At 38.2% G+C, this 16,827-nt stretch overlaps 1 protein-coding gene across 1 annotated transcript in view; it reads right to left on the reverse strand.

Annotated features, from left to right (window-relative positions):
* Window positions 1-7,447: 7,447 nt before the first annotated feature.
* Window positions 7,448-16,827, reverse strand: part of OPRM1 (opioid receptor mu 1) — a 36,461-nt gene continuing 27,081 nt past the window's right edge. Inside the window, exon 4 of the mRNA XM_042446650.1 lies at window positions 7,448-9,171. Within this exon, the coding sequence (XP_042302584.1) occupies window positions 9,133-9,171 (39 nt within the window). The 3' untranslated portion in view covers window positions 7,448-9,132. The remainder of the gene's footprint in view (window positions 9,172-16,827) is intronic.

A 16,827-nucleotide genomic window follows, 5' to 3' on the forward strand; every position in this document is an offset into this window, starting at 1 on the left:
CTGAAATCTCCTTTATGTTGCTTGAAGTATATATGCATGTGTATGTATGCATCTCATACTATAGGGGCTATTCTAACTCATGCAAAACAGTGGGTACTTTTGAGAGTCCCAAAGAGTATATTTGGAAAGGACTATTTTAGTTGCTGCATAACCAATGGCAAGCTTCTACTAAGGCTGATCAAATGGGGTTTAAATCAATTGTACTTAGTTTCAGTAGAAAAATAAGAGGACTGCACTATTAATTCAGTGTAGGATGAAATAGGGACAGTTTAAAAGTATTTTTTAAAATAATATATACTCTAGATTCCTGAATATAAATTTTCTTATTTATTTATTTTATTCCAAAAGTGAGTTATGGTCATTTCAGGCCCCAGTCAGTAACCAGAGCTGGCTTTAGCTTTAGAAAGAGTAAAATGTTTCTGCAGGTGGCAGCTCATGGGAGGTAGTATCAAGATCTAGGAGGTAAGAGTTATTTATTAAGTGCCTCTAAACTAGCCTGCTGCCTTATGTGTGGGGAAGGACATTGCCCCAGTGTCATCACTGATTCAACTGTCAGTCCAGTTTCTTCCAGGACTACTAACCAAAGGCTAATATTTTATGCAAGTAGAGCCACCCCTACCACTACGGTAGGCAGAAAGAGGTAATCATCTCAGATGCCCTATTTGATCCTTTTTCAGCCAGACCCTCCTTATCTTCACTATCTCAGATTTCTTTCCTACACTATCCCTCCCTTCTATACTCCCTGGCTTTTTTCCAGTCCAACAGCAGTCCAATAACAAATGAGAAGTTATGCACTTTCAAATGGCCCCAAGTGTGGCTTGCCATGGAAGAATGGTTGCTCACCTCACTCTGTGGCTTCTGGTGAGTCAATGCCTTTGATTATATAGACCACACTAATGAAAATCATGTTTGTTTCAGGTTCTTCTTTATTAGTGCATTGAGAGGCAAAACAAGATGTCATGATTTATCGCCAAGCATTTGCAATGAATATTCATACTTTCTCAGAAAAGCATAGTTCAGCATTGTTTCTGCTTTGTCTCAAGACTTTCCCATAAGTACTTTAAACAAGGTGCACTGAATAATGTACATCAAAATGATTCCTCTATTGAGCCAAATGAACACTTCAAATTCTTGTACTTAGACTAACCACCAGAGAGAATTTGTGGTGCTCAGAAACATCCACCTACTCCTGGAATAAAAGAAATAATGATTTAAAGGAATCAAGAGTATCTGTAAATGCTGTTGAATGTGGAAACCTACCTGTGAGTTCTTTTTAATTGCATTCTCTTTGAAAGAATCATAAAAGCTTTTTGTAAAAATGAACTATGAGGATTATAGCCACTCAGATTTTTTTAAAGCCCTAAAATGTATATTAGGGTGGAACAATATTGTTTAAACAGTGTTCTTTACTTATGCTATTTTTTTTAGCTAATTTGTTATTCCATTGTCATATAATCCCAGGTGAGATACTTTCAGTAATAAAGTAATATCCTTGCAAGTATAACCAGGATTTCTGTCTAGCAGTAAATATGCTCAAAGTAATGACGAACATTGCCCAACTTGAACTTCAAATACCAGGGTTCCCAAGTTTACCTTCTATGCCAAAGATTGGTCCAGGGGTGGCTGTTAGCTCCCATGTCAATGGAGCAGAGAATGTGTTTTGAATTTCATCTCAAAGTTTAAAGCAGCTTTCCAAGATGCTGAAACCCACTTCTCACAAAATATATTCAGCAGTTGGCTCCCTTAAAATCTGGACTAAAACCCAAAGCCCCATTGTTACTATTGCATTAGACTGGTGCTGGTTTGTGCATTTGCTTTCTGCTTTTCTGGACTGGAGAGTGAACTGACCATGTTTTTCTCCAAGCTGCAGAGTTCCATCTCTCCAAGAGGAAGAAGATGGGCCTACTTGTCACTGCAGATGGGAAGGAGTCTACAATATCATCCATTTTTAATCTATTCAAGTCTTTTCCAGGAATGAGCTTAACTGGGATCAACAAACTCACTTTTTGTGTTGGAATAATGTTTGTATAGTCATTCTCAAATGTTTCCGCTGCAAGCTGTTCCATGGTGTTCTGCACATGGGCTCAGCATGGTTCCAATTGGCCAAGGGTTTGCTCAAGGATGTAGGGGAGAGTCAATTGACTATGATTCAAATTGGACTCTAGTCACTTCAATGACTCAACCTGGACCCAACTCATCAATAAATGATGCACTGAACTTGATTCGACTCAACTCAACTCACAACTTGTACATTTTTAGCTGCTGATTTGCTGCCGTTGTTCTCTTTGAGCAGCAGGCAAGACCTGCCCACAGAGTGTAGGGTGTATTTCTCAGAGGGGAACAGCAAATGCAATAAGCAATGATCGTGAGGTGGAAGTATCCTTCTAAAACTCTTGAAAACTTTAGAAGGGCCCTGTGATGTGCAGAAAGAACAGGCTGCCAAGCAGACCTCACCCCCCACCTGAAGCCTGTTGCTGTTACTCTTTGAGAAACATGCCCCATCTCTTATTTTTCTGTTAAAAGTTGGCTCCCAGACTTGAGTCTTGAGTTGAGACTTCATGTGAAAGTATCTTGTAAGGACTTGAGACTTGGAGTGAAAGACTTGAATACATCCCTGGGCTTGCTATGAAGAGTGGAAGCACTGTGACATTTAAGTTTGCAGGCCCAGTTGAGATCACTGTTGCATTGCAAATTCATCTTGCCAAAAGGCTTTCTAGGAAACCAGCAGCATTCTTGTTCTTCTCCTTCATTGTATACACGGCTGGTTTGTTTTGTTTGTTTATTGTGTGCTGGGTTTATCTTCTTCCTAGAGCTTGGGAAGGTCACTTTTACTACAACTTCCAGTTCTCTCCTGCTGATTAGAGCATTCAGGAAGTTGTAGTCTGGCTCTTGGTTTCCACCCAATGACTTCTGTATAACTCTAGGTTTTATTATTATTTTTCCTTTTTTATACTGGTTTAAATAAATCAAGCTGGGGAGCTGGTATAAAAAGTCTCTGATTGTACTGGGAGTGGACAGAAAATATTATACAACAATCAAAACGTGTACACAATGTGCATGTACAAACAAGTACAAAACAACTCCAAAATAAAATTGTAAAGAACAGGAGCAAAATCAGGGGCTTTCTGGTCTTTTTAACCAATCTGGATGTAGCAGATTATTGATGACTGCTGGTTTATCCTGGATTATTTTGCTCTTTTTGGAATTGCATGGAGGATTCAAATTTATCTTCTTTGGTAAAGCGTAGTCCTTTGGACTTGTTCCCTACAGACAACATCTGGGACAGTTCTTCTGGATGCCTTCTCGCAGGATTGTCTGATTTATTTTACTTGCCCTGGTCTAATCTTTGATGCCAATCTTGGGACCAATCCAAATGCTAGCCTGAAATGGAGTTCTCCTTCTGATTGCAAATGTTTTCTCCTCAATTTGGATTGGTGCTTAGTTAAAATAGTAGTCTTCCATGAATTTTGGCCTCGAGGCCGTAGGTACAATCCAATCCTGATGACACAGACCATTCATCTTGTTTCATTTTTGCAAGGCTGGTCCATATTTTATGAACAGAGGTGTTCCTGGTCAACACCTACAATGTCTGAAGTGCATGTCTGTAAACATACAGCAGGTGTGTTACCATGACAAATTATGACTCCTTTGTGTATGCATGCCTCTGTATGTTTAGTACAGTCATGTACTGTACATTCATTCATCTGCTAAGTAAAGTGTGAACTTACCTTTTAAAATAGATTTTAATGGGACTTCATAAATGTTAAATATCATGGTTGTCAGACTCATTTGGTGGGATTCACCCAGATAGTTCCCTAGCCAGTAGATTCTCAACTCTTTAGCAACCTATTTCCTTCCTTGGTAGAATGCCATTTTCTCAGTTTCTTTCCAATTTGTTTTCTTGACACAGGAGTCAAGATGTGTGGTATCTGTTGTGGTACTTCTTGATTTTTTTAAAAATATATGTTGATGCATATATGTTTTTCTGTTCATGCAATGTTTCACGTTATTTCCTCTTCTTTTCTACAATATTCCGAACTATGTTGTTCCTACTTGTAAGGTGATTTCTTTTTTTAAAAAGCCAATACATGTGGGTAATGACAAGAAGTATGGGTCTGTTGAATCTGTCATTCCTCTCCATATCCTGAATCTTTCTGTCCTCTGTCCTGTTCCTCCCATGTATCCAATTGAAATCTTTCTAAAGCATTAGTGCTAAAGTGGCATACCCTCTAACTGTCCCAATGTGGCATGGACAGTCTCAATTAATCCTCAGTCTTTTTTAGCTGCTTCTAAAAGTGACCCAGCTTTTCTCTCCTCCTCACACTTTCCCCCTTTGTAAAATTAGTTAACTCATCAGAAAAGAGAGGAGACTCAGGCTGAAAGCAACTTGCTGCAGCCTTTCCTAAGCATACATGTTCTTCCTCATTAAAAACGTTTGCCATCTGAATCATACTCTGATGCTGCTTGGTTGCACTTGTGCCAGTTTTTATCTGTGCAACACTGGTGGGTATGAAGTGGTAGATGCCAACAGTGCCATTATTCTGTTTATAAAGATCATCTTACCCAGCACAAACTAATCAGGATACTACCAGATTAATCTAAAGAACATGAGTTCTTACAATATAGCTCCTTGTGTTATTGTCAGTAGTTATTACTTCTTCAGTCACTCATCCCATTCTTTTTGAGGGTTGTTTTTAGTAATTTTCTGGATCTGATCTAAAAAATTTCCAAACATTTTCTATTTAATTGAGATATAGTTTGGACCCATTTGGATAGACGGGAAAAAAAGGTTTTGTTCCTATCCTTTCTAATATTTTATTTATTTTTAATTTTTTTAATTTTTGAGATTTATGTAACATCTCAGAACTTTTTATTTCCACTCTCCAGAAATGAGATATACCTCTCTATGGTGGTGTGTTCTGTTATCCTGAAACTAGCTAAGATGGCTGCCACTAAGAATCAAAGCAACTGTTCCCAGGACAGTAGAGTCAACTGAGATCAAGTGAAGGAAACATGAATAAAAGAAAATATTCCAAATGGTTAACTAGTGTAATGTTCCTAAAGCATTTTAACATTTTGACTATAGAGATCTCAGTGGAAATTGGTGAAAGGCAATTTCTTAAATGTTGCCTAAATCTAGACATCATACATGATCATTGTGAGGGAAAAGAAAACACACACACACACACACACAGGAGTGGGGAGGGAGGGAATTCTGGGATATTTCCAGAAAGAGTATGGATTTTAAAACATAATGAATATTTTATTGAATATATTATTGTAGAAAATTCTACAATAAAAAATAAAGGAGGTGAAGAGAAGGGAATGTATTTTTCCAATATGTCATGGAATGAAAAAGAAACCAACTTGAGAGTGAAAGTAAAAAGTGGCCGCTAATGGTGGGAATTTCCATAAAAGAGTCTGTGATAACAGAAACACCATTTGGATATTCAAAAATAAAACAAAAACAAACCCAAGAACAAGAGCAATTATGCTGCAATCCCTTAACACTGTGGCCCCACCTGAAGAGCTCTCAGTTTCAAATGGGGTCATTGGAAAAAAAGAAGTATGCAAGTTAAGGAAAGCAGAGTGGGGTGGACTGGCATTATTGCAAGCTTTTCTCCATTTGAGGTCAGAAGAAAGAAATGCCACTTCTAAAATTGTTTTATACACACCTGCAGCTTTGAAAGACTTGGTGATGCTGGAAATAGGGGGAGAGAAAGAGAAAGAGTGGCACCACTGAGCTCAGTTGAAACTGAGTAGTATGTGCTCAAGGTGATATTTTTTTCCTGAGCACAGCATTAGCAATTTGTTGTGTGCCTTCAAGTTGTTTTTGACTTATGACAACCTTCAGGTGACTTTATTATGGGGTTTTCTGTGGCTGAGAGTGTGTGACTCAGCCAAGGTCACCCAATGGGTTTCTATGGTCAAGTGAGGAATCAAAACCTGATCTCCAGAGTTGTAGTCTAATGCTCATATCACTGTACAAAAGCTTACCAGTTTAGTACTCGAGCCTAAGAAAAAGTGTAATTAAAAAACAAAACATCAAAATGCAATCACATTATAGAAGCCTACAGATAAACATTTTAGAAAATATTGAATTTGGTGATGGTGGGATGGGGTGCTGGAATGGGGATAATGACAGAAGGAGGAATCTGTTGCTGCTAATATTTCTTTTCATTCCTCTCCATTAATGCCTTCTCCTTTAAAAAAAAAAAAGAGTGTTTGGATGGGGATGAGGCAAGAAGCAACAAGATTGGACAACAGTTGGTTTAATCAGTTCTTGTTGTACATACCAGGGAAAAAGCAAGGGTTTTAAAATCTTTTCCCCCATTCCTGGTCTACATTAGTCATATAACACTAAATGGTAATAAATGACATTGCAGCCTGAATCCTGTTGTTTAGTTTCAATGAGAGCAGACCCACATGATCAAATGTTGAATGTATAGTCACCAACATTTCACAGAAGAAAAGTGGAATAAATGTGGCTAGCTAACATCACAGTGGAGTCAAGACAGCTAAAAGTAATAGCTAAAGGTAACAAGGAAGAAAATACAAGTTAGAAAGCTGCAGCAGTTTACTTTTGCCCGAACCTTCTGAAAAGAGCAAGATTCTGCTCTCCACTCTCTCCCATTGATTTCACTGAGTGAAAACTAGTTTTGCACTCTGAACTCAGTTTGTACTGCCTGAAGTAAACTAAGGATAAAGGACGGCAGTGACAAGAAGGGAGAGAAACTGGGACATTTTAAAAGCAGGTGAAAAGGTGGGATAGTAAAGGATTAATTGGGACTTTTCATGGGACAGTTGGATGATATATGAATGCTGAGTCTACATTTTGGCAAATCACATTGATTTACTGAGTCTACACTAATCAAGTATAACAATAGAATTCAGGTCTGTGTGTGTGTGACGTACTTCGATATTTCCATACTTACGTTAGCAAGAGAGAGAGAGAGAGAAAATACTATAGAATTAATAGTTCATTTAGTGGGTGTTAGGAGTAGGGCATCTGAATAATTCATGCTCACTTTCCTAGAGCCGACAAGACTGTTATCCAGTAACATAAAATCTCTTTGTGTGCTTCCTTTTAAGGACCATATTCCTCACTTCCTTCTTCTCATTATCTTTTGTTCTAGGATCCTGCACCACTTCCACCCATTTGTATTCCCTTTTTGCTCTCAAACTGATTTCAGACAAATCTCCATGTAGGCAGTTGGGCCATTTTCTCAAAGGGAGAACTGGTGTGGATGCAGAGGTAAGGGTGAGAATCAGTTAAGTTGGATACTGGGCCTCTTTAAAGAACTGTTTTGTATGAAAAGAAAAAAGTCCCAAACCAGTTATTAAAAGCTGTGATTACATTAACAGAAAAGTGGTTCACCACTGGTTGATACTGCCCCCAACCCCTCTGTGATTTCAAAAAGAAATTATGATGCAAGGAGAAATAAGGCACTTTTTCATAGACATTGTTTACATAGCCCTGTACACATTAATAATTAATTGATCTTACATAATTAATTGAACATCAGCTTTTAACTCACGATAAGGAGTGGACTTCTTTACAAATGTTTGCTTTTTTTTTAAAACAATAGATGCCACTTATATAATTGAGCAAAAAAGCAGCAAGGAAAATGCAATTGTAGAATTTAAAAAAAAAAAAAGAAGATGAAGGAATGGCTATGATCTTCGTTACAATGCACACAAATTCATCTAAATGCTTTTTGCTTCCTGGGTAATTATTGTCCATTTAATTATAGCATACACTGAACAGCAAATATAAAATATTATATAGCTACAAATTATCTATGTGATTATTATCATTGCTTATGCCAGAGACAAGATTGTTGCTATTATTTTGACAGAGAAAGCTTTTGTAAGCTAATTACTTTAGCTGTTATAAAACTGAAATTCAGATGACAGCATTGTTAATGGAACAGAATAGCTTACATGGTACATGTACACAAAGCTGTGTTAGTTTTAAAGGAAATGTGTAATTTCTTGCTGCTTAGGTAATACATTTTTAAAGTATACTTATAAATGCTTCACTATTTAACACTTATAATTATACACAGACATAACACAGAGAGATTATTTATCACTTATAATAGTATATACACACAAGCTACTCTATCATTTAAATGTAAAGGTTCTTCACATACACCAGGCTATTTGAACAAAGTCAAGCTAGAGAAATGAGGCCTTTAAAAATGGAACATCATCATGTGTTTTGCTTCCAAAATGGTAGCGCTGTAGAAAGATCAACAATGGTATTTACATGGCATATTGTGTTTCTCTGCTTTATATACATAAATTCAGAAACAACATAACAACTTTTCTTGTTCATGTTCACATACTCCATCATCTACTGCCTCAAAGGAACATTCTATAATCTTACAGTTCAAATACTTGTACACATGTAGGGAAGGATACTTTTTATGTTCAAGTCAAGACAGAATGTGGATGGAGATGCTTGATGAAATTTTGTTCTTAATGAAATGGAGGACTTCAGTTTCATCTAATACATTTAAAAAATCTCAGAGGTAGCTTTAATCTGTCTTGTTATGGTAGGTAGCTTGTAAGAGATCCTCTCCATAAAACAATTATATGCAATGAATATTTGTATGATTACAAAATATTATATGACAAAATATACATGCATTAAAAGAAATACTTAAATCCCTACATCCAAATACACAGGATACACTACTAACTAATAATCTCCTTCATGTTGTCTTCCCCATTATCTTACATTTTTTTGGTTCTAAAAGGACAGGGAGTGATTAGTTTGATTTTGTTCTACTACAGTTAGACACTGGTTTTAAAAAAAAGTGGGCCCAATCCCAAGATCCATTATGTTTGCAATGGGTACATTCGTAGGGACTGTACATTAGTAAATTAGAGGATAGGAATCAAGATCTCATTTGATCTGACTTTATTTTGAAGTTCTTTGATTCCAAAATACAGAATGGAAACTGGCCTTGGGGGCAAACCATTCTGATACAGATTTTAGTTAGGTAGATAGTTGCTTTAAGGTGGGGTGAGCAAGAGATGGGGAACAATCCACCTCCTGCATTTTCCTGCCACAAATAATACTGCCACTCAGTGGCACTGGCTTTGGTTGGGGAGGGGAGGCTGTCATGGCTGTGGCGTGGTGTCAGCTTCCAGAAGTTCCAACTGAAAGGAAAGAAATACAGTGAGAAATGAGCTAATTTCTCTACCTGGCTGCTTGCAAACAACACTTAACAAATTTGCTGAGCACATTCTTTTCCTTTTGTAGTGAACAAAGCAGAATGAAGTGATCCCAGGAAGAGGGGATTGTTCTTTCACACCATATCGTAAAACAAACAAAGCAGAATGAAGTAATCCCCAAAAGACAGGGCTGCTCTTTCACAACATATCTTTTAAAGAAAAGGTTGACGATCCTGACTTAGTCCATCATCAACCTTGAGGTATCATGCTACTGGAAGATGGAACACAAATGGCCTCTGGTATATTGAGGAGGAGTTGTGTTTAAGATAAACCGCTGTGACACACTGGACAGCTTGGTGGGTGAGCCATAGCGATGTCACCACCTCCCAACCACAGGCATTATTTTTGCAACAGCTCTCATTGGGCTCATTGTGATCAGAATGAGCTAAATTTAGCTAAAGCTCCAGCTCCACTATTCTTGGGCATATAGATGGCTTCTGCTCCCTCCAAAGGCCACCTTCCATCCCCTTTGCTTCCCCATAAACTTGTAATTGTTTGCCAGAGCATGTGGGTGATGCCATCTCACTCTTTTCCTTTAAATCCTTCCTCCAGATCCATTTCCCCCATGACATTTTAAACCCATGTACCTCATTCCTGTACTCAATTGTCACTCAGTCTATCATTGAAAGAATATTTTTTTCTGCATTTATCTCTGCCTTTCCTACTTCCCAGAACTTCCCCACCTGGTCTGGAAGTTTTGGGAATTGATGTCCACAAAATTAACTTTTCTTAACTGTTCACTTTTATTCCCTTGCCCTGTTGTTTCTTCGGGGAAAATGGTAGATTTTAAGCTCCACAGGCCTCCTTTCATTCTATGTCAGCCTCATGCAATATATGATATGATGCCGATATTTAAAACTTTAATTGAGTAGAACCTTTCCGACATCCATGCTCCCCATATTCCATAACTATCTTTTGACATAGGCATGAAGCCACACCCAGATCCCGATTATTTAGCAGGACTGAGGTGCTGGGTACAGCCTGGATAATAATTCTAGAATCATAGAATCATACAGTTGAAAGAGACCACAAGGGCCATCCAGTCCAACCCCCTGCCATGTAGGAAATCCAAATCAAAGCATCCCCGACAGATGGCCATCCAGCCTCTGTTTGAAGACCTCTAAGGAAGGAGACTCCACTACACTCCGAGGGAGTGTGTTCCACTGTCGAACAGCCCTTACTGTCAGGAAGTTCCTCCTAATGTTGAGGTGGAATCTCTTTTCCTGCAGCTTGCATCCATTGCTCCGGGTCCTAGTCTCTGGAGCAGCAGAACACAAGCTTGCTCCCTCCTCAATATGACATCCCTTCAAATATTTAAACAGAGCTATCATATCACCTCTTAACCTTCTTTTCTTCAGGCTAAACATCCCCAGCTCCCTTCCTCATAGGGCAAGGTTTCCAGACCCTTCACCATTTTAGTCGCCCTCCTTTGGACACGCTCCAGTTTCTCAATGTCCTTTTTGAATTGTGGTGCCCAGAACTGGACACAATATTCCAGGTGGGCCTGACCAGAGCAGAATATAGTGACACTATTACTTCCCTTGATCTAGACACTATACTTCTATTGATGCAGCCTAAAATTGCATTGGCCTTGTTAGCTGCCGTATCGCACTGTTGACTCATGTTCAACTTGTGGTCTACTTGGACTCCTAGATCCCTTTCACATGTTGTCTCCTTAAGCCAGGTGTCCCCCATCCTATATATGTGCATTTCATTTTTTCGCCCTAAGTGCAGTACAGTGGTACCTCGGGTTACGAAATTAATTCGTTCCGCGGCTAATTTCGTAACCCGAAAAACCTTCGTAAGCCGAATTGCCATAGGCGCTAATGGAAAAAAAGCCTCGGCTCTGCCGCGGCTCCATTGAAAATAGCGCCGAGGTTTTTTCGTAACCCGAAAAAACCTTCGTAAGCCGAAACAATAAATCTCTATGGGATTTTTTCGTATCCCGAAAAATTCGTAAGCTGGGTAATTCGTATCCCGGGGTACCACTGTACCTTACATTTCTCCCTGTTGAAGTTCATTTTGTTAGCTGTGGCCCAGCTTTCTAGTCTGTTCAGGTCATTTTGAATTTTGATCCTGTCCTCTGGAGTATTAGCTATTCCTCCTAATTTGGTGTCATCTGCAAATTTGATAAGTATTCCCCCAATTTTTTCCTCCAAGTCATTGATAAAGATGTTGAACAGTACTGGGCCCAGGATAGAGCCCTGTGGAACACCACTGGTTACTTCTCTCCAGGATGAAAAGGTGCCATTGTTGAGAACCCTTTGGGTTCGGCCGGTCAACCAATTACAAATCCACATAACAGTTGCCTTGTCTAGCCCACATTTTACAAGCTTTTTTGCAAGAATGTCACGGGGAACCCTGTCAAAGGCCTTACTGAAATCAAGATATACTATATCCACAGCATTCCCTTCATCTACCAAGCTAGTAATTTTATCAAAGAAAGAGATCAGATTTGTCTGGCATGATTTGTTTCTCTGAAACCCATGTTGACTTTTTGTGATTATGGAATTGCTTTCTAGATGTTCACAGACTCTCTGTTTAATTATCTACTCTAGAATCTTTCCTGGGATTGATGTCAGACTAATTGTTTGGATCCTCTTTCTTCCCCTTTTTGAAAATGGAGACAACGTTTGCCCTCCTCCAGTCTGCTGGGACTTCTCCTGTTCTCCAGGAGTTTTCAAAGATTATTGCCAATGGCTCCGATATTACTTTTGCCAGTTCTTTTAATACTCTTGGATGTAGTTCATCTGGTCCTGGAGACTTAAATTTGTTTAGATTAACAAGGAATTCCTGTACTATCTCTTTACTTATTTTGTGCTGAAATTCCCCTATTCTGTCCTCTGCTCCATTATCTTCGGGTTGAGCACTCTTTGCCTTTTCTGAGAAGACTGAGGCAAAGAAGGTGTTGAGTAATTCTGCCTTTTCTCTGTACCCTGTTAGTATTTTGCCATCTTCTCCACGCCGTGGTCCTACCGTTTCCTTCTTCTTCCTTTTGCTGCAGACATATCCATAAAAGCCCTTTTTGTTGTTCTTAACCTCTCTAGCAAGCCTGCGTTCATTCTGTGCTTTAGCTTTTCTGACCTTATCTCTACATTTGCTAGCTATTTGTTTGAATTCCTCTTTGGTGATTTCCCCATTTTTCCATTTCTTATACATGTTCCGTTTAAAATTTAGCTGAGCTGAAAGTTCCTTGGTCATCCATCCTGGGTTCTTGCAACACCTCCCATTTTTCTTTCTTACTGGAACTGTTTTAATTTGTGCCTTCAGTATCTCCCTTCTGAGAAACTCCCATCCATCTTGAACTCCCTTCTCTTTTAGTATTCCTGACCATGGGATCACCCCCAGTATTTCTCTAAGTTTACTGAAATCCGCTCTCCTAGGATGCATGTCTGACTATGCCTGGCTTCTCCTTTCCATTGTATAACAAACTCCAGGAGAACATGGTCACTTCCACCTAAGGATCCCACCACTTGCACCCCATTAACCAAATCATCCTTGTTGGTTAGGATCAGATCTAAAATAGCTGACCCCCTTGTTGCCTCTTCCACCTTTTGGACAATGAAATTGTCTTTGAGGCAAGTGAGGAATTTACTAGACCTTGAGGATTTGGCTGAGTTTGACTTCTAACAAATATCAGGGTAGTTGAAGTCACCCATCACTACTACATCTCTCTTTTCTGACTGTGTGGTCATCTGTTCTAGAAGGGCATCATCCAATTCCTCAGTCTGACTTGGGGGTCTGTAGTCTGATCTAGAGGTAACAGAGGCACACCACTGCATGGTATGTTTTTGCGTACAGCAATACAGGTATGAATACTATGAGTTAAAATATCACAATATCCACATGGAAGATCAATAAGCAAACGTTGGTGACCCATTGTTTCAGAAAGAAGATCAACAGCTACAAGACTAAATGAGAAAACATTAAAAGCTGTATACACAGAATCATAGACTCATAGAGTTGGAAGAGACCACAAGGGCTATATATGTTTGCTCTTCAGATTTCAAATGAATGGAGTTTTAGCAGTAGAAAACCATTGGTTATGAGGTATTGGAATGGACCTACTTTTCGCAATCAATATACAACTCTCTTTTCCACCCTTAAACCTTTTTGTCCATGATGTGTCTAGAAACATTAATCTACCCTACCTATCTGTACTTCTTGTTTTCAAGAACACCATTGAGCTCTCCATAAATAGTTTTCAATCTTTTCTTTGCCTTTTCCTTTTCCAGCAACACACATAATTCTTCCTGCCCTGATGAGTGAGACCGATGGATTGAAGAAAGTTCACTTGTAGACCCATTAAGCTCTGAAGCTGATACAGTACTTCACTTTTTGACTCAAATTTTCAGAAGATGCTTTTGGTTGATTGCCTAGAGTTTGTCTCACGAACATTCTACTGTACTTGAAAACATTAAAAAGGTCTCAGTAATAAATAACAGCAGTGGTAATGGAAGCTCTTATCACAGAAAGTGGACAATTTGAGACAGAATTTCATCCTGTAAACTAGCATAGCCCCATTGAGCTGCCCAAGGTTCCACTGCATCACAGCTCAGATTTTGGCCCTATAAATCTAAAATGTATGACGTCCAATAGACATCTTTTTCATGGGGTTCCATAATACAGAGCAGTCTCAGTGGTGTTTCATCGGTCTGGATGAAAGTTCCAGCTGGTGATTTAATCCTTCAGTCAAAAGAGGGCACAAGGAGATCACCCACCAAAACTTCACCAAGCTCATGGGGACTGTAGTAGTCCACCATGAATTAAGGGAGAGGAGGACTGCAGGATACACTCCATCAGATTATCCAGCTGCATGCAAATCTTTGTGGACATTAAAACAGCAATGAAGCTTTATTTTTCTAATTATTGTTGTAACAATAATGGGATTATAGCATGAAAAATGAATATTTGATCATCAGTAATCATACTCAGTGATAACATTGGTTGTCATCAATACCTGTGTGAGTGTTCTGCCTTTCACATTAATGGATGAGATCTTGAGAATTACTTCTAAGAGGTTTAAAGATCTCAGACTGAAGTCAGAAATTATTAATTAAGTAATTAATTAATTAATGGATACATTTGTGTGTAAAAGAAAAAAAACTTTGTGGATAAAGCATATAGCAACATGGATGTATGAAGTAAATTTCTAAAGTTTGGAATAGCTTTCATAAATAGCTAGCAAGTCAAAATGGATGAAAAGAATGAGACTGGCTTGTTTTGAGCAAACAGAATTATTTTGACTGGAAGAGTCTTCTCATTGAAAGAAACCTCAGTAATATGAGAGCTTAATCATGGGGATGTGTTACTGTTATATTTTATTGGAAGAGTTGTTGTGGAGTGAGAAGAGTTAACTCTTTACATGCCAAGATCTGGTTTAAGAGAAGGGCAAAAATACAATTCTGGGAAGAGGATTCTGTGTCAGGTATATAGCAAGAGATATAACAGGAATTTAAATCAATGATAAATGACATCTAAGAATTTTGGAATGAAATTTAGACTGAACTTTGGGTTGAAGGAGGAGACTGAGGATGGGAAAATGCTGGAAGCTGTGCCAGAAATATTTCTCTCAGCCCCAGAAGAAGCAATGGCGTGCGCCCCGTGGTGTGTGCCTTGTGGTGCGCCAGGTGTGTGCCACGAGAACGAGCCCCATTGTTTCCAATGGTGCTCGAGTTACGCGTTTTTTTCCCTTACACAGCGGGGTCTGGAACGGATCCCCTGCATAAGGGAAGGACCAACTGTAATACTTAGTAGCAAATATATATTGATATTTGACTGACTTTCTGCTAGGCATTACATCTTTGATTGCAAAAGATTTAAAATGGATGATTAATATTTGTAAGATATAGAAAGGAGGTTGATAGGGTTTTTTTTGGATACAAGAGAGGTATTGATAGATTTTATTTTTAATATAGTTTAATAACCACTAAAGAGAAGATTGGAAGTAACTTTTATCTTTCCTAGTTACTTATTCCCCCCTCCCTATTACATTTGTATATGATTTTTCTTTTTTTCCTTGTTTCTCTTTGTATATTATATTATATTACACTGTGGTTTATTCTCTCTCTCTCTCTATATATGTGTGTGTGTGTGTGTGTGTGTAAAAAATTAAATAAAATTTATAAAACATTTTCATATTAAACATTCTGTTTTCCTCTAATCTTATACAAAATGTAATTTGTTTTTTCCTCTACCTAATGAAGAGATCAGTCTGTTACTCACTCTGTACAACTGTTAGAAAGGTACTAACAGCTAAATATCAGAATGAACTTGTATTAAGTGCCTATTCTGCTTAACAGTCAAAAGATACCAGTTTAATGAACATGTCTTTCTTCAAGTAAAGTCTTCTTTAAAGCCATAATTGAAAGGTCAATGTGAAAGTAATCATGAATTGCATTATATGTGAAATATTATGCAATTTAAGTCAACAAATGTCCATGTGATTTAGAGAATATAAACCAACATAAATTCACTGGAAGAGTGTTAGGAATCTTCTGAAGTACATCAAATGAAATATGTGCTCAATAGATCCTAAATCCTAGAAATGTATAGGGCTTTTTAAAGTAGCAGGCTTGTGAATAAAACCCATTTTATACATTGGATTAACTCTTAAGGTCCTTCTGATGATACCACATTTCAAGTAATCAGATACTGGCACACACATTTCCTGTTGGAACACTTCTTTTTGTGAGGTCTTGGCAAAGTTGCCATATTCTCACTTTTAACATTATTACCATTTTGGCTTTCTGATCTCTACACTTGAGCTTAAACACAGACAAGAGATAAAGCGTGTGTGTCTCTTTGTGTATAATTAAGATGAACAGGATATTGACTTTCAACTGAAGTAGTCTGTTACATTTGTATGTCCTTCTGCTAGTGTATGATGTAAAAACTGTACTTCTTTGTTAAACTTGATGGAAATATTGGCCAAAATCTTACATCAGGGTTGTGGAGCATGAATCTCCACAAGCAGAATAACATATTATTTGTGCTGTGCAACATTTATGTTGAATCTCAATATTTCAGAACTGAACAAAGATACCATATATGCAACTGAATGCACAACCCAACCCATGTACACATGCATGTGCAATGAACATGGTGCATATATGTGCAATGTATAAGATGTGTCCATGTGTAACACAGATCTGTATGCATCGTGGCACTACATGTGTATTTTGCTTCTGTAACACTGAATTGAATGTGGGCTCTCTACATCAGACAAAAATGCCCAACTGTGTAAAAGCATACAGAGAACGTATATATTCACAGTGGGCCATGTTATCCACTGGGGTTTGGTTTCAGAAACCCCCATGGATACCAAAATCCACGGATGCTCAATTCCCATTAAATACACATGATGGCCCTTATATGAAATAGCAAAATCGAGGTTTGCTTTTTGGAATTTACAAGTTTTTTTGAATATTTTCCAGATGTGTGTGTGGTTGAATCTATGGATACTGAGGGACAACTGTATTTAAGATGCCAACAATGCTGGCTATAATACTGGATTGCAAAATGGAAGACAAATCAAGTGAGAACTGCTATAGTGAGAGATTAGGGTAACACACAATATAT

Source organism: Sceloporus undulatus, chromosome 1 (genome assembly GCF_019175285.1).
Source record: "Sceloporus undulatus isolate JIND9_A2432 ecotype Alabama chromosome 1, SceUnd_v1.1, whole genome shotgun sequence".
NCBI lineage: Eukaryota > Metazoa > Chordata > Lepidosauria > Squamata > Phrynosomatidae > Sceloporus > Sceloporus undulatus.